This window comes from Haliotis asinina, chromosome 10 (assembly GCF_037392515.1).
Source record: "Haliotis asinina isolate JCU_RB_2024 chromosome 10, JCU_Hal_asi_v2, whole genome shotgun sequence".
Classification (NCBI taxonomy): domain Eukaryota; kingdom Metazoa; phylum Mollusca; class Gastropoda; order Lepetellida; family Haliotidae; genus Haliotis; species Haliotis asinina.
This window is the reverse complement of record NC_090289.1, coordinates 39992854-40016848: the sequence shown is the minus strand read 5'-3', so window position 1 is coordinate 40016848 and position 23995 is coordinate 39992854. Positions and strand designations below refer to the sequence as shown.

Genomic DNA, 23995 nt, shown 5'->3' with positions numbered 1-23995 from the left:
ACGCACGTGACCAATGAGTGTCAGTGTGTTTACGTATGGCACAAGGAAGCGCGTCATGTTCTATAAATAGTAACTAATTTTGTTGTTGTTTTGGAAAATGCAATATTCATACGCCAAACTCTTAATAATGACTATTCATAGATTTCTGTTACACCAATACATTGCCTATTACTCCTACGTTCCAAATACGTACAACTGTTGAAATGTAAATTGTGCAATTATGATTTTCCTGAGAAGAAATATTGGACTATATTCTTCCACATTGCACAAGGTGCGTTGTAAGGATCACGAAGCAAAGATGGCCGCTGGGTTTCCCTGATCTACGATTAGGGCTTTGAAACAATTATATGTGACCAGTCTTATACAAGTTGTCACTGTGTTTGAAACATAAATCCGACATTAAGAGAAAATGAGCGAGGCTATAGTGATAGCAGTGAAGCTTCTGGGACAATCAGACGATGTGCAGCCCGAGCCTTTTTACATCAGCCAAGGAATTTCATGGCGAGATCTTCGAGCGATGGTGAGACAACAATATTGAAAATTTACCTCTGAGTATGTCTTTAAATATGTGTGAATTTGCTTGATTTTACTTTTATTTGATACGTTATAAGTTGGTAATCAAAAGTTTGTGAGAAGGGGATGCATGTGTCATGGAATAGCTTCTTAGATTGAACGTAAGAGCGTTTGTTTACATCTTGTGGTGCAATGGTAGCCGACATTTTGTTGTGTTGTCATTCCTTATAGACACTAAGTGTCTTGAATGTCAGCTGATATGCGTAACGGGTTGGTTTGTACAACACAGTACCCTTTATTACAAAGTGTTTGCCAATCTTTGTGGGTTGAATTATTCCAAAATACCCTTTCACGGACATTGTTATGACCTACTAAAGAGGTCAAAGGTTTACCGCATCGCCGTTGTCTAGCCGTCAGCTGATTGTGAAAAAAGTCCATTAGATTGGCGACCGCTCTAATAACAGCTGTTCAAGAACAGAACAGAAGGTTTACCATTCAAATTATCATGAACATTCAATAATGTTAATATATGGATATGAAGATGTGTCTTTTTGTATAATAAAAATTCAGACATGGATATGTCTGTTTCATTACATGTGTACGTGGAATAGAATCTATTTGTCAAGGATATAAATAAAGAATGTGTAAATTACTGTTATTTTGTCAAATCTAAACTTAAAAATTGGTTTGCTCACCATAGATGAATGAAACAGGATGTAATTACTAAAGCAGGAAGGACATTTTTGGCCGCAGCTTTTCTCTTTGTCACGCTTACCAAGCATAGCATTTCATAAACTGGCAAAGTTCCAATCAGCTTAGTCAAATGTGAATTGTCTTAGACATGGGTCATTTGATAGACCACCCAAAATGTTACGTTGTGGTGTCCATCTTTCTCGTGTTTAGAAGTACTGAGAATCAGCTGAGGGTGGGTCATCAAAAAGCATTACAAAAGTATTGGGGAAAGGTATAATATTTTACAGTTTGTTGAAAAGTGGTGCTTTGAAAACAATAAAGAAAAATGTATGTTTCTTTCAAATTTTACAAAATTAACATATTAAAATGATGAGAAGTATTGTTGGAAACATAAACATACTGGAGTCTTTAAGATAAATTCTTCAACCATGACCTGGAAAGAACTTCTTGTGCTTTATAAATGTAACAAAACCAACTTTGTGAAAAAGATTATTAATGCAAACACTTTCTCCGCAATTTTTTGTTATGTGGAAACATGATCGATTGCTTGGTTGTTATGTCACTATGACCTGTCTTCGATTATTTCAGTTAATAGGACCACCACTAGTTACAATCATCTTATCACTAAGATCCCTTTGTTAAACAATGCCGGGGCTTGTTTACTTGAAATATTTTGTGGATCCTGGGGATTAGTCCACATAGAGTTGTGACATGTCCACCCAGAACTATAGTCCTTTCACACAAGAGGACATCTGAGAGGACTACAAAGGTACAAAATTTAATATGTGGAAATTCATGTTTTGCCTGTTAACCATGTTAGGATTGTTAGTGAGGTGAAAATATGTGTTCCATCTCAAGTCATTTTCAGAATATTTGTGTTATTATGGATTAATAAATATAGCAAGATAGAACATTTCTGTAGAACATTCCATATGGGTATTATGACATTGTTCCTGAATTCTCATGCAAAGAGTTGTTTGGATGAAGATTAGTTGTTTTGTGTGAACTGTCCTGTTTTGACATCTGTGATGAATGACTCAGCAGTATAACTAAGTTATATGGCTGTAGGTTCTGTAGACCTCATCACACTTGTAGACAAGTGTTGAGGTGACAGTCGGTCAATACAAGGTTTACTATCCAGTTGGACTTGTTGACCAAATAAACGATGCTTCATAAAACATGCAAAATGCCATTCAAATTCTAGTTTGTCTGTGATGGTGTCTTTGTCAGTATTTGTACATGTTTTGTAAACAGGATTTAGTCATTTATCATTTGGCTTACGATACTGTCAAATCTAATTGAGTAAATAAACATTTTCTTTATGTGGCTCCGTACAATCAGTGAGGATGACTGTGCTTATTTTGCTTATGAAGGGGCCAGCTTACATGATTCTGTGTTGGTAACCAATTAGAGTATTTCACACCTGATAAAAATTAATAGTAATAATACCTTTCTGTTAGCAAAGTACAAACTAACCTTAGACAGGTGTAGATAGCCGTGTAGATTTAGAGTAATAATGGGTGTTATATTTTAGTAGCAAGCAGGTTTCATTGGATCGTTGATGATTGGAGAAGAACACACATGCACACACTTCCATATTAAGTCATAGTATACAAATCATTGATTTGGTCCAAATGTGTTGTAGTTGAATTAGAAATCTATGTACCATAACATGCTGTGTATGGCAGTTAGTAGATAGATAGCCACTGGTATTGTTTGTCTGTACAAGTTCTCATTTCATTTGAGATAACTGTTCCAAGAACTATATTGCTGTGGCAGCTTCTGTTGTATCTGAATCCCTTGTTCACGCTGTACATGTTGTGTAAGCTTATATGTGCCTCGCCCCAATGACAGTTATCCAGTCAGCTGACACAGTCTGAGCCAATGGAAAGCTGAAAGTAAACTTGAGCATGATGAATGGGGCCATCTCTCATTTTCCAATACAGTTTGTTATAACAATTAGTCTACTAAATTGCATTGGATGAATGAGTGAGTATTGTTTTACACTGCTTTTAGCAACATTCCAGCAGTAGCATTGAGGGGGCACCAGAGAAGGGTTTCACATATTGTACCAATGTGGGGAGTCGAACCCTGACCTGCTGCAATATGAGCCAACATGTTTAGCTACCCAATCTCCTTGTATTCAAGAGGCAATCCAGGCTGATATCTGGTCAGCTCAGTGTGAAATTAATTTTGGTTGCTGGATATGTGTCAGCAAGCTCAAATTAATACGCACCATCATAGTAAAGACTGTTAATTTGCAATGGGCAATTTGAAGAATATGGTGAGGATTAGACAAATACACTTGCCTGCTACTTCATTTTTTAGTGATAGTCTCAAGACAAGTTGGCAAGAGGACTAACACTGACAATTTTCTCCTAGACTAACACCTTGGATAAACATGCTTTATAGAAAGAAACATTTTCAAAATTATTTTCATAAACAATGGTAAAAGAAGCCCAGGGACTATTCTTTTGAAAAACTGCAGTAATCTAAACTTGCAATATATTCTAGACTTGCATGAACTGTATTGAGAACGTTTCAGGATCTGTATGACAGATTCATTTTCTCCCAGTATGAAGAAATATTGTGAAGTGTGGCCACTTGAACAAGTTAGCAATGGCTGGAAAGAATTAACCATAGCCGTTAGGGATATACTTATAAAAATCCAGATTAGAAATAATCTGAAGTTACCCATGCATGACACAACTAATAGGATCAGACCCACTGACTTTGTCAATGTCATAGTATCCAACCTGCATAGATCTATGTTCATAATCTCAGTTACAGGATTGTTCAGTCCAGCCTTGATTGTTTACAGACCGTAGCATACAGCAGGAATATTGCTCACTGTGGTTTTAACAAACCAACAGATGTTTAGGTTGTTGGATCTCAGTTTGTTTAAACATGATTGTTACATTCATGCTGAAGGTCAATGAGGATGTGCATTGATAGCAGGATTGGTTAGAATCGATACATAAACAATGATAAACAAGAGGATCCTGTCGTGAGCCATGCACACAGGTCAAACACTATTCTTGTTGATTGAGTCAGGTAGGGTCACGATCGTAGCTAAACAAGGAAACAGTGAATGAAACCAAAATATGAAAAGGAAATGTGAATAATTCTAGGATAGTGCTGTAGAACTTTTAAACATGTCTCTGCATAAACACAAACCAAACCAAAAGTTTGGTAGCATAGTGTTTATTGATTAGCTTTAGTAGTGTGCCAATTAATTGATCTCATCAATGATTGAATAGTAATAAAAGAATCAATGATAACATCTGTGATCGATCATGACTGGTTAATATGTATCTATATATCTGTATTATGTAAGCCAATATGTATTTACACTGTTTTCAATGTGAATTTCACTCACTTAGCACTTACATCATAGCATGTGTATCCATCTCAGGTCACAATAAGTCAGTATCTGGTAATAAAGGCAAGCATATAAGCACATAACATGGAACTATCTGATGTGATGCTTGCATGTGACGGTAACAGCCAGTGACAAGACTTGTAATGGTCTCGTATCATATCACCTGGAGGTTAGATACTAACTGAATGATCAATCATTAATCGATGGTCGATTGTTTTGATAATCCAATGATCGATGATGAAGGCTCAACCAATTACCAACACTAGTTGGCTTGCACAGCTATAGTTGGTTGATGGGTGGTTACTTCCTCTAGTTGATAGGATTTGGGTCACAACTCGTCCTTTTCTGTAAACTGCAGAAAACTTGTCATACTATTGATGAATGTGATGTGAGAAAATATCAAACCAATCAGAATTGCATTGGATTTAGGTAATTTGATAAAAGTACTCCCAAGCAGTACATGTTAAATTGGTTTTGACAGTATGTGATTTTTAAACAAGTATGTACTATGAACAATTGTAATTTTGAGATTGTAAGGTTCGTAGGCTACCAAACTGTATTGCATGAACTGAAGTAGTCACTTGAGGTATGGTTTAGCATCATGAGAGATTCAGTATGGTCAGTATGGTTGCCTTGATGTATTAAACTATTTAAACAGGTACCACATTGTCACATCAACTACGAAAAGGAAACATGTAGGATTTTGTGTAATATATTACCCACCAGAGGACAAATGAAACATACTGGCACTGGACACCAGGAATGGGCTTCACACTTTGTACTCAAGTGGGGAATTAAACATGAACCATCTGCATGGTGAGCAAATGCTTTAACCAATAGTCTAACCCAGTTCCCCCTTTTACACTAATCTGGGGTATGGGATAGTGGGGTAACCTAATGGTTGACGTGTCTGCTCATCACACTGAAGATCCAGGGCTGATTCCCTACACAGGTACAATATGTGAAACCCATTTCTGGGGGTCCCCCCCCCCCCCCCCCCCCCAACTGTGATAGTGGTAACTGTGTAAAACTAAACTAAACTCACTCACTCACTCACTCACTCACTCACTGTGGAGCCTAGGTAAGTCACAACATCTACTCACTTTTGATGTTGTCTTTCAGCTACTGGCTCTGTATGATAACCAGCCCGATGAGCTCGATGTCCGCTACCAGGATGAAGATGGGGACCTGGTAGGTGACTTTATGTATAAGAGTTACACACATTGATCGTTTGATTGGCATTTTAGAAGTTGATGTATAATAAGAAGTGCATTATACTTTATGGTTGACGACCCCTTTATGATATCATCCTGCAACATTTTGATGTAGATTTGTAGACCTTTGTTAAGGTGTCCAGAGAAGAATAGGCCTTCAGCAACCCATGCTTGCCATAATAGGCGACGATGCTTGTTGTAAGAGGTGACCTAATAGGATCGGGTGGTCAAGCTCGCTGACTTGGTTGACTCATGTCACCGGTTCCCAGTTGTGCAGATCGATGCCCATGCTGTTGCTCACTGAATTGTCTGATCCAGACTTGATCATTTACAGACCGCTGCCATATAGCTGGAATATTGTGGTGTGCAGCGTAAAACTGAACTCATTCACTCACTCCTTCTATGTTCAGAAGAATCAACTGCTATTTACTTTCGTAAAGCTCACATTTTACCATGTCAAAATGAAAAAAGGCAGCCATGATGATTTTTCAGATGTTTTGTCAGTGAGATGATGCCCCAAATGTTTTGTAATATCTCACCTTTAATTTCAGTGTATTTTGAGCAGCAATGATGAGTTACAAGAAGCTTTCAGGGTAAGTAATTAAGTGTTTTAAACTCTCTTTAGAATCTCTTATCTAAAGCATTATTAAACATATCTGTCTTCTGAAGTATTGTTAAGTATAATTTGTTTCCAAGGTGTTGTTAAGTGTAGTTTCCTTTTAAGGCACTCTTTAGCAGTGTTTTCTTCTATTAAGGCAGTGTATGTTTCTTCTAAGTTATTAAACACTGTTTTCTGCTACTCTGTCATTCTCTATTCTGTGTACCCTGTGTTAATTTTGTATAGGTTTGGCTGGATGTGTTTTTGATGAGGTTAATGGTATCTGTATCCGAACTCAAATATTTAAAACAGTGATAAAAATAAGTCAGTCAATCAATCAGATTCTTAATTATTATTTGAGTCTTTGGAGTTTTTTTTTCAAAGTTTGGTGTATTTATGTCATTTGGTTATGTAAAGTACTTGAGGTATTTAGGCAGCAGCAGTATTTTACTATTTAGAATAGTTAATGTATGAATTCCATCATCTGGTGACGAATAAGGGGTCCAGATAACGGCCGTATTGGCATATGTATGGAGAAAAAATATGCACAATACAGTAGTGAAAAAATCAGAAAATGTAGCAGATATGCAAAAGCAATGATGTCCAGTCTTAGTATAATTTACAATGGTGAAAAACGTTGCTTTATTGTTTATTGACCTGTTTACATAAGAGTAGCAATGTTGTGGTGCATATATGAAACGAAATACAAGATTACTTACATGCCATTAATTTCCATTCAGTACTCTAAGTTTTGCCAGTACTCTTATATTTAGAACATAAGGGATACATACTCCTCATGCTGAAATATTATCTGGAGCCCTGGATTCATATCCACAGCATGTCATCTGTACACTACGAGAAAAAGGGGATTTTCAGTGAAGTTTCTTACAGATTTCCATACCTTGCTGGTAACCCATCCACGGGGACCTCCAGGGTATATGTTCTAATATATCTCCAAATATGCATCTACGACTTGGCCCTATAGTTATATTACCACACTTTGCAAGATCCAGGTTGTCACAGTAGTCATTCAGATAAGACATTATAACCAAGCTTTCCAGTGTCAACAAAGATGCTTTCTGCTGTATGACTCAGATTTCAAATTGACAGCTCTGACACCTGAAGAAAATATATGCAAGAACACCTTCTATCTCTTTCAGGGTACCTCTGCAACAATTGCGTTGCCAATATTATTCGGTTATATGAAAGAAGTGAAAGTGAATTATGATATGCTATGATTTTTATAAATATGAAGTCTTGTGATTGTTATGCTCCACTTCCCAGTGTAGACACCATTGGATAAAAAGGGAGGTAATACAATGATTGGTCCAAGCCATAGATGCATCCAATGTACTAGTTGAGATATATCAGAACATATACCGAGAAGATTATTGATATAACTGGTTACTATCCCTTGACCAAGGTGCAGGCATCTTAGAAGTAATATTTCAACATAAAGGAATTTCGATAATCTGATAATACCATGTGAAAAATGTCACCATTGGGTGAGGGGCATAATGACCTCAAGTGTCTGTCTCCAGTATGCATCAACTACAGCCAACGTGCTGCAGCTGAATGTGAAGACCATGGACCAGGATGTTGAGTATGTCCCAGCAGAAGTCCATATGATCCATGTGGACCCCCAGTCACTGTTCACTGATGCAGAGAAGGAGGAACAGAGTCTGCTATCTCCTGGTACTGGGGAGGTTGTGCAGCAGGCATGTGCCAAAGCAGAGGCCATTGCTGAAGCATCAAAGGAAGTTGAGAAAGTGGAGATTCAAATTACACAGCACACAGACAGGTGAGGTCATATGTACAGTCGACTTGTGTATGTTGTGTCAAAGGCAGACAACTGTAATCAGAGTTATTTTCGCATGGAATTAATTTTCGCATTTTGGCACTAAAAGATCGTGCATCTATAATCATACCAGGTGAAATATGTTCATGTCAAATTGTGACAAATACTCAAGTACGAACAACCGACAGCCAATGAACCATTTGACCATGTGAACAACACATGTTCATAAACAATGAACACTACTTTATGATTTCAATGTTTAGTCATCATGAGTACTAGTATGCACTCTTCCTTAATTTGTTGTAAGTTGATCTCGCATAGACAGGTGTTGTCATGTTGACACAAGTACTATCCCACCTCTCTCTCTGATTGTTTTAGTGAACACAGTTCAGTTAAGGCAGTTAGCTTTGATCATTGCATGTCTGTCGGTTGTGAACACTTTGTGATGGATACCATCACTCAGGTGTTTAAAATGCACCGAAAAACAACCGGGCTAACAAGTCTTTTGTGAACTTTCCACAAAATCTGCACCCAGTATTGCCTGCTCAGAGACCTATTGTCAACCCCAAGTATGCAGCGAATCCTTGATTTCCATTTTCAGTTGTTAAGCATGAACTATTGCCTACATGTAACATCAGCTAAAAGAGAAGAGAACCCATTTCACTAACAAGTGCATGATGTCATGATGTGCATTTAATCGAGACAAATCTTGGCATTAACTGTTTTTGTGTGCATTTCACAAGCTTATGAACTGTTTTCTGAAAACTGATTTGACACGAGTTGCTTCCCTTGCTTTTGCTAATGCTGAGCATATGTTAACTGATTCTTGAAACTCATGTATTTATCGTCTCTTGTTCTGTAGTCAACCTGAAGTAGCCTCAGAGCTTGCTGAGACTGGTGAAGTGACACCCAAACATGTGTTTGATGAAGAGACTGGACTCATCCACAACCAGGTGAGCAGAGCAGACAGGTGTGATTTGGATGATGTTGGAATGAATGCTGCAACCAATGCTTTTGTGTGCAGGCGATCAGGTACCTCACTCTGAGAGTAATTGTTTGAATCCGGGATGGTACTCAACTCACTCAGTTACCAGATTCTATACATTACTGAGAAAGTGTGATCCCAGATAAAATGCATGTCTTGTTGTGATTTAAGTCTTGTTTCATGTGCTTAGATACTGCCAGAGCCTATCAAGCCTGCCTACCATGAACCTGTTGTACGAAAGAAAGCTTGTTACTATGAAATTGAGGGCAGTGACCAGTCCTCAAAGGAGATGGACAAGCTGATCAAGCATGTTGCAGACAAACTTGGCGAAAATCAGGACCAGGAGTCGGGAGAACTATCCTCCACAAAGTCTGATGAAGGAGATGGAGAGGCCATGCCATACCAGGCATTTGTGCACTTCATGGAGAAGGTGAGTATTAATCTTGATGAGTGATCTCTTGTGTTGGAAATCACCACCTTACTTTATCAGTGATGTGTACTGTAAATAAAAGAACCGCCATGCTGTCTATTTGTAAATTTTTTTAGTAGAAAACAAAAACATGAATGCCTACTTTTATGCTATTTCATTTATTTTTGTTTGTTTAATTTGCATTTCCTTTGCTGTTCAGTATCTTTGAGAGACTTAAATTATGATGGATTAGGAAGTACACCTTGTTGTCCTTTTGTATATCTGTGATATAAATGATATAGTAGTGTTATGATGTTGACAGCTTCGTCATGTTATCATCCCTCCTCACAAGGTGAGGGGGATATAGGTTTGAGCTCTGTTTGTCTGTCCATCCGTCCAAGATAGTGGGGAAAGATTTTCTAAGAAACTGTCCTAGATGGAAGGTGGATTTGTATGTTTGGAGGACTTGAATGCCTAGACGGAGTTCAAAAATGGAAACAGTGTTAAAATTTGTTAGAGTGTTATGGGCCACTGTATAAGGTTACCTGAGTGACTTTGATCACCTTAGTGCTTCATGAAAGGAGGCCCTGTATGGCAAAGTGTTTTTAGCTTACGTGAAAGTATTGGCATTACCATCCCCACAGTGATAAGATCACTTGAAAAAGGCCCATGATTTCCACCGAGCCATGCTAGTACCTCTGCATAATCACCTTCCGTATCAACTCATACTTTGTATACGTAGTTCATTATTTGAGTTAGTCACAAAGAGAAATAGGGCTCATGAGTCTAAGGTCCTGATGAGCATTTCCCTTTCAGCTGAAGCAAGAGCTAAGGAATGAAATTGTGCATGATGTCACCAAGAAGACGGTCAAGCAGGTGCTTCGTGGCCTGGACTCAGCCTGGCCCTATGGTGCCAGGGATCGTAAGGAGAATCGCAGCTCACACCGTATGTACACTTACCTTCAAATTTTTGCTTAGTATGATTTGTTTTAAGATGTGGAGGGGAAGTGTTTGAAACAATTTGGGGATTTCAGGATAACCCGGACTCTCATTGTTCTGTATACAGTGCACAGGACAGAAATCAGAAATCAGGGAAAGTTAAGGGCATTTGGTCATGCAGAGTTGAAGCTTTTGTGACCAGTTCCAAATTTCAGACCTTCGCGAGGGCTTCAAATACAAGTTATGTATCTAGGGCTAATGACTTCTTTGAAAAATGCATCTTTTTAACCAAGTGAGTTTGCCCAAAATAGCATTAGATAGGAAAGACTGTTAACCTAGCATCTCATGGTTATATACTTGCCGGGGGCTGAGAATGACATTTGAAAGCGTATTGATCCATAAACTATGAACGTAATGGTGTAGTATTTATGAAGTAAATTGGAATGAGGGGCATGGTCAATTGATTTTCATTAAACCCCTAAGGGTAGGGAAATATATCACTGTATCAACGAGAGATTTGTCTGGCCCAGATTGGGTTATACAAGCTGTCATAGTCATTTTGAAACACTGGTAGCATAAAATGTTGCTGACTGTGACATTTCTATTCAGCTAATGTTCCCTTTACAGCTTTGTATTTACATGAGAAGATTTTGTGTGACAAGTGTCAGAAAACCATCATCGGACCAAGATACAAGTGTGGGTAAGTTTAACTATGGGGAAAGAAAGTGGGAACACTTAAACATTTACAAGGATATATGTACCTTGCATGTAGTGTACTGGAGTGGGTCAGGAATGGTTTGTAGATTTCAATGTATTTTCTTCCATGACCATTTGGAATCTTTACTATCAGCAAGGTGTTTAGGAATATTTTGAAACTGTCGTGTCAGTGCTTCTTGACCTGTGAACATGTGGATTAGAATTGGTCTCGAGGAAACCATGTTTGTCATAAGAAGCGACTAATGGGATCAAGTGGTCAGGCTCGCTGACTTGGTTGACACGTCATCATATCGCAGGTGCTTAGATCGATGTTCATGTTATTGATCACTGGCTTGTCTTCATTTGTATTAACCAGGAAGAGCCTGTGTAGACTTTGTAGACAACTAAGCAGATCAGACTCACTTCCTGCAACAGTGCATGCCACCATATATCCCAGTTGTACAAGTTGCACCAATATTCTGTTGATGACAGCCATGTAATAGTGTGGTCCAGATTCCCAATGCTTTTTGCTGGGGGTATTAAAATGCACCCCATCCGTCTATGCACATTTGTCTTTTCCGGAGCAGAACTCTAAATCCGTTCAATATTTCGTCACCAACCTTGACTCATAGATATTTTTGGTGTTTCCATGGCAACAAGTGTGACTTAGACTGAAATTGGAGTTAATGCGGGGGATATTGATGACTGTCTTCTTGTTAGAATATTAATGAATGCTGCATTATACAACTAAAGAACATCGTATTTCAATGGTTATAAAATGTTCATTTTCTTGACAGCAACTGCCCTAATTTCGATCTGTGTGAAGAGTGTGAGAGCAAGCCGGGTATTCATGATCAGGACCATGTCTTCATCAAGCTACGGCGCCCGTGTCTGGACGCTGGGCTGAAGGATGGCCGGAAGGTGCCTTTGTTGAAACACCTGTTGTATGCAGACAACACAGAGAGACACACCGAGGAGCATGACCGTCTCCGAGCCAGGAAGTAGGTGTCCTCTATGACAGGAAGCATATTCATTCAGGCATTGTGTATGAGGAAATAGATCTTTATTATTGATTTTGAACAAAGGCAACAATAATGGGATAATGTGGCAAGATTTTACGTGGCACGCAAATGTGCTCCCTGTATGTATAAATATTGAGACTGGACACGGAAAATTAGTTCTCTGCAACAGGTAGGAAGCACAATATTATTCACTGACCCTCAACACATCCATGACTTCGCTGAGAATTTGGTTGTTTCTTTCAGAGCAGTCACATGCACCATGCATTCAATGATTCATTCAAGGCTGTAAAGAAATTGTCAAAACATACAGATTTTTCCTTATCCTGACTAATGCGTAATATCTTATCTCCTCCCTCTATGTGAAGATAGTGGAACTCTTGAAATGCCTTGAAGTTCTATATTCGAAGCGCACGTACAATAAACTCACCGATCATCAGCCTCCCTCCAATACAGTTTCATGACCAGCCATGCTTCTCACTTTTGACTTCATTTCCTGATGAGGACGGTTGGAGGTGCTTTTGGTCCCGGTGCAGCAGTAGGTTTCTGCTTGATTTTCAGTCCTATTATCTAGGTTGTGTCATGTTCGTTTTCGTATTCGCCGATGGGAGAGTGTATTGTACGTCTGCTTCAATTGGATGGGAACTTTAAGGGATTTCTAGTGTTCAGCTACCTTCGCAGAGAGGGAGGAGATACGCATAGTAAGCATGAGTTAGGATAAGTATAAAATACCAATTTTATTCAGAAAATTACATTTCTACTAAAATGTTACTTCAGTGGATGCTTATAGTTGTCAACAAGAGCGCTTAAGTCTAATATGTAGGGGTAACTGAGACCCCCATGTTTGGGAGAAGAGGTAATACCGAGATGTGGCGTTTTTATGTTTCAAGACAGAACCACATGCTGGCTTGAATGCTTCAGATATGTCAGGTTGCTAGGTTGCGTGTACGTTACCCCTTATTGCTATGTATGTTGCCCCTGATTGTTAGAGTCAATGTATGTTGCCCCTTATTCAGAGTGGCTGAGAAGTTGGCTCGGCGCCAGGAAAAGATGAAGAAGCGTGAGGAGAAGGTGCAGGAGAAGCAGAAGAGGAAGGAGGACAAGCTGAAGCGTAAGCTGGAGAAACTGGATGTTCATGCAATGAAGGACCACCCTCAGAAGAAGGAGAAGGTTGAAACCCAGGCACTCCCCTTGCCACAGTTCAAGTACCCCTATCAGTAAGTCAAACCATGTTGTTTACCACAGTTGAAATACCTGTCAGTAAGTCCAGCCTCTCCCATTGCCACAGTTGAAATGTGCATCAGTAAGCGTCTCCTATTGTCACAGTTGAAATACCCCTATCAATATGTCCAACCTCTCTCACTGCCACAGTTGAAATACCCCTATTAGTAAGTCCAGTCACTAAGTTTGCCACAGTTGAAATACCCCAATCAGTCAGTCCAGCCTCTCTTATTGTCACACTTGAAATACCCCTATCAAAGTCCAGCTTCTCTCATTGCCACAGTTGACATACCCCTATCAGACAGTCCAGCCTCTCCCACTGCCTTAGTTGACATACCCCCTTCTGTAAATCCAGCCTCTCCCTTGCCACTCTTGAAATACTTCTATCAGTACGTCTAATCCATCCACTTGGCTCAGCTGAAGTACTCTTGTGAGTCAGCCAAGGACTCCTACCATGGTCTTAAAGTGTTAAAATGATTCTGTGCCTGTATTGCAGGGTTCTGGGAGCAGAATTTGTGAGGGACATCACCATCCCTGACTACACTTGTGTCCAGCCTGGAACTCGCATGCAGAAGACTTGGAGGATGAAGAATACTGGCAGCCATCAGTGGTCAGATTCCACCCAGGTCAGTGCCTCACACAGCTGCCAGCCTCTCTATTTTGCCCAGATGTAATGTGTCCTGTTGTACCTAGAACTCGGTTACTAATCTTCCCAACTTTTGTGTATCCTGATAGGATGGGTCATTGCTAACATTGTCAATCACTGGATTGTCTGTTTGAGACTTGATTATTTACTTAGCTCACAGAATGTGCCTATACCTCGTTTTAGTTTTTGTTAAACAGAAGATAAAATGGCTTGAATTGGATACTCAGATGTAAATCCAGATAATCTTTGTTCTCCATGAAGTGATTATTTGTTGCAGCTGCGACTGATGTGGGGTACTATCCCTGCTCCCAAGACTGAGGTGGCAGTCCCTGCCCTGCCCCCTAGCCAGGAGGGGAACATCACTGTGGAGCTGATTGCACCAGAGGACCCAGGTCAGTTATTACTTCTCTGCTTGTATTTTCATGTTTCTTGTCAAGGTCAGGGAGATGACATTGAGGTTGTCATCTTTGTCTTAATTAACTTATCTAAATATTAGCAATGAATTTGGTAAAGCACTTGACTTAGCTAGACACACTGTGCCTGTCACACATGCAAGAAATGGTAGGCTGTTTTGTGTACATGTCATTTGTTCATATTCATATTGAATGCTCACTATGAAAGTTAAAGTGTGGAGCTGTTTTCTTGTCACCCCAAAGCTTCAGGTTCTATTCACAACTTTGGTACAGTCTCTTCCCATTATTCACTCTTGTGACATTGCTTGAAAATTTGTAAAAGTCGCCTAATACCCAGCATTATTTCAGTCTCTCAAATCATGAAGGAAAAATGCAATTCATTTGCTCACCAGAGTTGCATCCCCCTAGGCATGTCATTACCTGCAACTAATTTACATCAGCAACAAACCAAGTGATTATATCTACAGCCTGCATGTCAAATGCCATTCCTTGCCCATTTAGCTTGACAGTATTGAATTGCTGTTTGGCCTTTGGCACAGGATCATTGTCCCAAACTCACATCAGTAAGATCAAGGTCATTGTCCCAAATGCATATCAATATGATCAAAGTCACTCGCCCAAACTCACATGAGAAACACCAAGGTCATTGTCCCAGACAAACATGAGAAAGACAAGGATCTACACCTGCATCCACCATACTGAAATATGTAAAAATGCTCTTAAATACATTTGCTCTTAGAACAAGTTTTTCTCCAGTATCCCCCTTTTTACTGTCATTCAAGCAGTGCATACGCTTCCATAAGACTTTGATACATCTTACTTACACAAGGAGCAAAGATGTTTCAGTTTCCCCTCTCCATGAATTCAAGGTTGAATTCAAGCCTTGATTTGTTTAGAAAGCCAGTTACAAAGCAGGTGTATGTGCATGTACGTGGAGTGTATCATATACCAAATTGTGAATTACTGGTAATATTACTATCCTCTATGTTCACACCTAAAGTCGTGTTTAAGATATAGAATTACTTCAAGTAACAGATGATGGTGGTATGGCTATGTGAAACACATCACTGTTAGGTGATACATATTGATGATTGCAGGAAGATACCAGAGTCACTGGAAGCTGTTCGACCGAGGGGTGAACTTTGGCCACAGAGTGTGGTGCACCATTGATGTGGAGCCCAAAGAAGTCCTGGAGCCAACACGCCCAGACCAGCTGAAGATGGTGGATTCTACTGATGGGAAGGGAGAAGCAGAGTCAGCCGCTGTTTGCAAGGACGATGAGGAAGATCCAGAGGAGAAGTTTGAGGAGGTACTGTCCTTGAGTACACAATCAGTGACTACACAGTCTATCAGCCATTATAAATTGTTAACAGTCAGGCTGATTAGAGCTCAGAGCATGTGTCATGGTTGCTGAGTAAGAGTATTACTGTCTCTAAATGAGTATTGAATTACCATACAGCAACATTTTTCATTGGTTGAATTCAAATTGTCTGTACAAGTGTATTAAGATCATGGCTCTGCTCTTGGCTTGTGACAAAATTCATTTGACTGAAAGAAGTGAATTGACTAGGAAAGGGTTACGAGATCGTTTGTGTACTGAACCCGTTTATTGTTTTATCTGCAGCCACAGGTTGATGATCCAGCTGAAGAAATATTCTTGGAGGCTGTAGAAGAGAAACAAACAGCCCCACTCATCATGGCATCCAAGCTTGTCCCTGCCGCTGTTATCCCGGAAGTCAAGGAAGAGGCAATAGTTGAACCTACTGAGGTCAAGGTCGAAGAGAGCGAGGTTAAGGTTGATGAGAGTGAGGTCAAGGTCACAGAAAGTGTGGCTATACAGGTGGAAACTGAGATGTTGGAGGTGGTGAGCAAAGCTGGCCTACCCAAATTTGGTGAAGCTACTGCAGTAGAGGGAGTGGTTGACCTGCTTTCCTTTGAGTTCCTAGATCTGTCAGATAGAAAAACATCCAAGGCCTCACAGACAGCGACCCCCAACAACACGCCACTTGGTGGGTATTGTACATGGCATAATAAGAGTGTGTTTGGGTTAGTACTGTATGAGTTAAGCGTGAAGAACTGTAAGTGATAACACTGGTAGTCCAAGAAATGTATCTCTGTTACTGAAATCAAGTCCAGGTGACCTGTGTACAGTGAGTGAGTGAGTTTTATGCTGCATTTAGCTATATTTCAGCAATATCATAGTAGGACTCTGGAACTGGGCTTTATATGTTGTACCCATGTGGGAAATCGACCTCGGGGCTACAGCATTCTGAGCAAACACTTTTATCACATGGCCAACCCACGGCCTGTGATCTAGGTATAATAACACAGGGACGTTACCCACAGAAATTTGGCAGGAGTTTGTCCTCAAGTTTGGAGTATCAGTCTGGTATAGTTTTGGGTAGCTTACATAAGCTTATTATAATCTAGGATGTACAAGTGGCACCTGTGAAAGTCCAGGGTAGAATAGGCCTTCAGCAACCCATGCTTGCCATAAAAGGTGACTATGCTTGTCGCAAGAGACGACTAACAGGATTTGGTGGTCAGGCTCGCTGACTTGGTTGACATATGTCATCAGTTCCCAATTGAGCAGATCAATATTCATGTTGATGATCACTGGATTGTCTGGTCCAGACTCAATTATTTACAGACCGTCACCATATAGCTGGAATATTGCTGAGTGCGGCGTAAAACTAAACTCACTCATTACAAGTGGCACCTCCCAAATGACCATTGATGATATGTGGTTATGTATTCCAGATGTAAGTCCTCCCAAGTCTCCAGCTCCAGAACCATTTATTCCTGCAACTGTGTCCAACAGCAGCAGCGTGGAGCTGGTGGGCAGCGAGGCTGAGAATAACCTGCCCCACCTCACTGAGTATGTTCAGCAGAGAATGGCCAGTCTAGAGCTGAAACCAGGTACCAATTTGTCTCAGTGTGTTATTATATCTCTTTGCCTCAGTAAGTGTGAGTGGGTGAATTAAGTTTTATGCCACTTTTAGTTATGTTCCAGCAGTATCAACAAGGGGATACCAGAAATGGTCTTCACACATAGTAGCCATGTGGTTAATCAAACTCAGGTCTTTGGCGTGGTGAGTGAATGCTTTAACCACCAGGCTTCTACACTGCTCCATAAACACGGAGACTAGCAATGCCAGTAAGACAGATGCCATTTTTTGCAAGTGTTGATTAAAGGTATGGCCTGGAGTTGTGTTTTGACTGTTTACTTAAGTGATTGATATTATGAGCACCTAAGTTTCTGATTCTTTACTTCCTCTTCCATTTGGAATGGTGTGGTAACCTAATGATTAAAGTCTTTGCTCATCATGCTGAAACCTGGGTTCAGTTCCCCTCATAGGTACAATCTGTGAAGCCCATTCCAGGTGTTCCCTGCCATGATATTGCTGGAATATTGCTAAAAGATGTGAAAAACTAACTCACTCACTCCCATTCCATTAAGTGCCTGCTACGTCAGTCACAGGTCTAATTGGTGGTGTGAGCTTGACATCCAGTCTTCAATACCACTACGTAGTGTTTCACAACCATATATATTATAGGCTTTTCTGACAAGATTTGATGCCACTGAAAATTAAGCATATTAAAATAACCAAGAACCGATTTTGTTTCAGACACATTTGATGAAGCTGACATTGAGTCTCTGAGCAGCCTGTCTCTGTCTGATGACGACTCTGACGACTACTGCATCGTCCCACTGCCAGACTGCTTCAACACTGAGGTGCCACTCGCACGCTCAGCAGCAGGCCCTGTGGATGACAACCAGAATGAGATAGGGGTTCCAGGTGAGGAAATCTGTCCTGATTGTACAAGAAACAGTTGATCCATTCAGCACTGATCATTGTTTGGGGATCCAAGTAACAATCAGAATCATTTGTTTTTGGATAGTCTACACAGATCAAACTACTTAGTACTTCATGTCCTTTCAAAATGATTATATATATTTTACATGTCAGTATGCCACTATAACATACTTGGAGAGTAACCTACTCGATGTAGGTATCTATTGTCTGGGTGACCTTGTTTCTGAAGTTGGTGTTTTCTGTGTATGGTTGGACCTGTTATATGTTCTTTAATCAACTTTCTAATATTACTTTGATATTGTTAATATATGTTTACCAAGCATTATGATCACTAAAATATTTTGAAGTATGAAATACCCTTTCCAAATGATATCTTGGTAACTTTGTTTACACATATCAGGTTATGTATAGTGCTTTTGCATATTAATGAATGTGGAATGCAGTAACAATTACTTGCCTCTGTCATACAGATGAGAATCTGTCAGAGGACACGAGCGTTACTCCTCAGCCCTCGTTGGATGAAATGCTGACCACGTCCAATGTAGTCTCAACTCCGGCTCTTGACCCCGAACCAGCTGTCCAGGGAAACGAGGTCACGGTTCCTCCACAGGAAGTGGAAGGAGAACAACCCCAGATGGACGAGACTGAGACAAAGCAGTTGGAGGATGCGGAGGAGGAGCAGGGAGCAGCTTCTGCAGCTGTGCCAATACAGTCAGCCAAGGTGGTGGATGAGAATCAGAACTCAGAAGAGGATCGGGAGGGAACATCTCCTATTCAGTCTACGTGAGCAATTTGAAGCAGTCATAAAATCTTTTGCTTGACCTAATTTTGAGACACCATTTTTCTTTTTGATTCGTGATCCATGGTCACTGTTCTTCAGTGATATCAAGTATCTTGATTTGGCATATTTGCGCAAATTTACTTCTCAGATTTTTATCAACAATCGATTGATATTTAGTTAACAATGAGTGGTTTCTATAAACTTTATTGATATCTAGCCCAAGGGGGATGTCACGTTAATATTGAGTCACATATTTGTCTAGGTGTGGCATTTTGAGACGCAAGTATTTAAAGATTTACATTATTATACAGTGTGTTGATTGTCAGAGTTGAACTCAACAGTATGTGCCGTTCTCTTACAGTCCCTCAGAGTTTGTGAACCAGCTGTTCCACACAGCTATCATCGCAGCAACGAAGGCTGGCGCCAAGGCTTACAGCACCACCAAGGATGTGTTCAACTCCATGCAGGCCAAACAGGTATGCATGTTCTCTGATGGGAATTGAGTGCCCCATTTCTCTGTATGGTTGTCCCTCTTTGTTCTGCCTTATTTTGGTACAGTGTGTGAAGCCCGTTACAGGTGTACCCTGTCGTGATATTGCTGGAATATTACTGAAAGCGGCATAAAAACAAAACTCTCACTGATTGTTCTGATAGAGTTCTTTGATGTGGGCTCAAATCACAAATCCACAAATGATTGTAGGTTTGTCACCACCTCTCTATGCCCTTTTCATCATTATGACCTTGGCCTGCCGTATTTTGCAATCTTCTCCTTTATTAGACATATTATCTGGGATCAGTGATAGATAGTTTTACTGGTTGCCTTAGCAGTTTGAAAATTTATATGGCAGTAACAGTTAGGCCTTACAGTTCTTCTTTATTCAGAGCTTGGGAACGGAAAACTGGGAACTGAACTGACATATATATAATGAGTGGCAAAGCTTCCTTATACATACCACCAACAGTTAGATGACTTTAACTACTAGAATAAGCTGAGGGATTTTCATGTTTAGACTGGAAAGGTGTCCATCAGTTAAGTCATTATTACATGCCAAGTAGTTATAATATTGCAAGGACCCAAACTAGACCAAGATGTGTTTGTTCATTTTTTGAATAACAGTGCTTAATGATACAAATCAAGCTTTTAAATAAGATTCTTTAATATCAATAGAATGCACCTGAGAATTTGTTTCATAACCAGAATCCTTTTGAATATAGCAGAGAAGCAAATATCAGGCCGTATTGACTTTTATGTCTAATCGTATTATAGTCACTAGAGAAAGCTGAAAATATACTTCTTCCTACCAAGTATACAAACTCCTTCATCTTACAGTGGAAACCCAATGAGAACAATTGGACACCTCCCAAGAACACTTGGAATCCTCCTGAGAGTACTTGGACTCCTCCAGAGGACAATTATGTCCCCCCACAGAGCACATGGACTGGTCCAAGCCCACAAGAGCCCAAGCCAGTGACCAGTGATCCCATGGTCCGTTTGATGGAGATGGGCTTCTGCAACCGTGAACTGAACAAGGGGCTGTTGGAACGTTTCAACGGCGATCTGGAGCCGGTTATTCAAGAGCTGCTGCAGCAGTCGGAGAGGGATTGGTCAGCAGCCAGACATGGGGCGACCAATCAGTGACATGGGTTGCCAGACGAGAGAGAAAGACTGAGCGAATGATCATGTCGAAAGGAGAGCGATAGTTTCTATTTGAACAGCGTCTGGTTGTTGTGTGGAGTGTGATGCATTTTCGACTGGTTGGAACAGAGACCTAGAATGATGTACATAGTTGGAGTGAAGATGTAGAGTAGGATAATAGCATACACTCACTTGTACAGCGATCACATGAACAAGCAAATTTTCTATAATACATACACACTGATTATCATTTTCCTGCTTCAACAGTTTGGCATTATGTATCTCCAGTTTTTGACTGTGCAGTCTCAAATTTCTGGTCAATGAGATTATGCTTAAACGTAATCTGTTCTTTATTTGGCTTTGAAACTGATTTTACCTTATTGGTAACTTGATATTTTTTCAAGGTTCAAGCAAAGATCTTTCTCTAATATGCCCTGAAGATGTGTTAGCCATTCATGTTATGCGTTGATGCTGATGGAAATATTTATGAAAATGTTTAAAATGTTTTTTTTAACTCGTTCATTATTGTTACTACAAGGAATTTTGGCTCACAAGGAATGTGGTTGAATACTGAATAACTTAAGCCTAGATTAGACTTTGACATATCATTATGATTCTAATGTGATATATGGTTCATTTGCAGTGTTTAGCATATGTGTATTTCTATCACTGTTTTATGTCTGTTTATAGACTAGGGTCAAGGTGTATTGTAATGTATGTAAAACTGTGATAGCTGAAAGGTGGGTACTTGCATATAAGCATTAAACTGGGATACCATAACAGATACTTTTAGTGTATATCTAGTCCACTTGAATTTTCCGAATCCCAAATTTTGTTCCATTCTTTCAGGAAGTAGAAAATTTTGGTCAGTGAGCTTGAAATGATTTTTAGCATGTTGACATAGCCACATCAAATTTATTATTTGAAACAATTATAATTTTTGAAAACTGTATTTCAGATTCTGAAGTAAGGCTTTCATCAAGTGACATATTTTGATTGTTTATAGCATTATTTCAAAACTGTTAATAAAGTTAAAAAACTGTATGCCAAGGAAGAGCACATTCTCATTTCAGTTAGGCAAAATAATGTGGCAAGTAGAAATGCTCTCTTAGTTTGAAAATGAATGCATTCTTCTCTGAGATAAATCCCTTACCCAAGACCTCAAACATGCTGTTGCTCAGGTTTATCATCAGTAATCCCAGTTGGGGCAAGCCACCAGTAGTGAGAACTTGTTTTGTTTAACTAGTTATCTCCCTGAATGGTTATATCTTGTTTAAGCTTGTGTTGGTACAATCCTGCAGTGGTGATTAGTTGTATATATTCCTGACACTATTGCACCCTGTATTACAATCTGTGTGTGGAAGCCTAGATGTTGTATGTTTGAAATTGGATGTGAGAAAGGGGAAATATCCTTGCTTGTCTCAAATTCTTTCAGTGACAAATTTGTCTAAACAAATCAAATCTGATATTTAGATAAATAAAAATTTTGACACTTAGGACACAGAATAGAAAAAGGAATGCTTCTCTAAAAGGATTATTTCACTCAGATTTTCAACAGTTGGATGACAATGTTTGATTACTTTGAATACTGAATAAATATATTTATGAATGCTCTTTGTTTTAAATCTGTTAGTCATGTCTTTCTTAAGGTATATTTGGACATGTGAGGACGTTTCTGTGCTTATGTCAGAGGATTGTGTTTGTTAATCTGCAAATTACGTAACAGTAAAAGCAGACCTCAGCAAGAAAGTGCTATTGTAGATAACTTGAAGATTAATCATTGTATTCACTGGTATATGCAAATGTTTCATCTACTAGCATAGACTTGTTTATTTATTATGCATGAGCTTTTTTGTCACTCTACATTTTCCTTGTTGAGAAAACCTGTCAAACATTTTCTGAGACAGTGATTTCTTTTTGTAATCTTTTGTTTCTTGGTTTACCTCATAAGTACTCACAAAGTAATGCCACTGATTTTGTTTTGGAATATCCTTGAAAGGCTGTAAGCACAAACAAGCCATCCTGTATCTTTCCATATACATGTTGAAAATGTTTGGCTCATTAAACAAAATACTAAGTAATGCAATCTGTTTCTTTGGCTGTCTCTGTTTATAAAAGCTTGCCAGCATGTTTTCACCAATCTGTACCTCATTTCTATATCAGCTGTGAATAACTGTGTGGGATATGTATTTTCCTTTGTCGACTTGCCTCCCTTGTAAACATATAGAGGAATATTAACCTGTGTATACTTAGTGCCCCTGGTAAATTGAAACGTTTTCATTTAGTTGGAAACTTGGCATTGTGAAGTTCACTTACCAACTAATTTCACGAGGAAGTATTTGTCACCCTTTACAAAATGACTGAAGAAGTGTGAAACAGGTAACTCATATTTGTCTTATAGCCCCTAAGGTGAAACTAGTAACTGTCTTTCCCAAACAGTTGTAATTGTTAAATAAGTAATTGTTCACACAAGGCATTTAATGTTTGTTTTTAAGTTGAAATTAATCTGAACAGGGCCTTGATAAGCTTGTCCTCCATTACTGAAGTTTTATGATTGTTTTGCTGAGATTTTTTATTTTGTCATGCCCAACCACACAAGCTACTACTGTTTAAGAATTTAGGTATCAGTACTAAAGATGCCAAACCGAAGGTAAATCTTTGAGTTTTCCTGTAGCTGTTATGTATGCTTTTTTATAAAATGGTTCCCCACAAAAAATGTTACACAGTGAATGGAAAACTGTTCATGTTTGGATAATGATTTACCAAAATACAGATCTGTCGGATGGAAAAAACATTAGATTTTATGTCATCTTTGTGATAGAATGAAGAAATAATTTATTCCACAGTAGATAGCATAGCTCTAGACATAGCGCTTTGAATGTTGATATTTTATGTTTCTATGAATTTTGACTTTTGTTTTTTTTGTGTCTTTGTTTGGATTTGAAGACTTCCCCCACAGTAATAATAAAATGTCATGTTCAGTTTGGCTGTTTCTGTTGTCTGTTTGGAAGGTGTAACGGTTGTAGACGTTTTGCTTGTCGTTTGTGAACTTGTAAATGACAGATTAACTAAAGCTGCGCGACGAAATCCAGGGTTTCACATTTCTGACCTGCCTTTTGGCATGCTGTCTGTGATAGTTATGATTGGTCAGTCAAATCACAGTCCAACTGTAGCGCAAATGAGTTGCGCAGCATAGAGAAAATGACCAATCTTCATATATGCAAGCGATGCGAG

At 39.3% G+C, this 23995-nt stretch overlaps 1 protein-coding gene across 1 annotated transcript; it reads left to right on the top strand.

Moving 5' to 3' along the window:
- Nucleotides 1-259: 259 nt before the first annotated feature.
- Nucleotides 260-23742, top strand: LOC137297616 (next to BRCA1 gene 1 protein-like). The gene is made up of 19 exons (XM_067829489.1): nt 260-520; nt 5711-5779; nt 6354-6395; nt 7942-8201; nt 9061-9151; nt 9374-9613; nt 10409-10538; nt 11159-11231; nt 12025-12228; nt 13263-13463; nt 13964-14093; nt 14391-14505; nt 15624-15835; nt 16151-16535; nt 17287-17445; nt 18156-18326; nt 18815-19127; nt 19487-19601; nt 20456-23742. The coding sequence occupies exons 1-19, from the start codon at nt 410-412 to the stop codon at nt 20762-20764; spliced, it is 3330 nt and encodes a 1109-aa protein (XP_067685590.1). The 5' UTR covers nt 260-409; the 3' UTR covers nt 20765-23742.
- Nucleotides 23743-23995: the final 253 nt, after the last annotated feature.

Bases quoted from the DNA above. Each gene is read 5' to 3' on its own strand.
- LOC137297616 (XM_067829489.1), top strand. From the start codon at position 410: ATGAGCGAGGCTATAGTGATAGCAGTGAAGCTTCTGGGACAATCAGAC. The intron at 14,506-15,623 runs GTCAGTTATTAC...TGATGATTGCAG, and splicing joins GATTGCACCAGAGGACCCAG to GAAGATACCAGAGTCACTGG. The intron at 16,536-17,286 runs GTGGGTATTGTA...TATGTATTCCAG, and splicing joins CCCCAACAACACGCCACTTG to ATGTAAGTCCTCCCAAGTCT.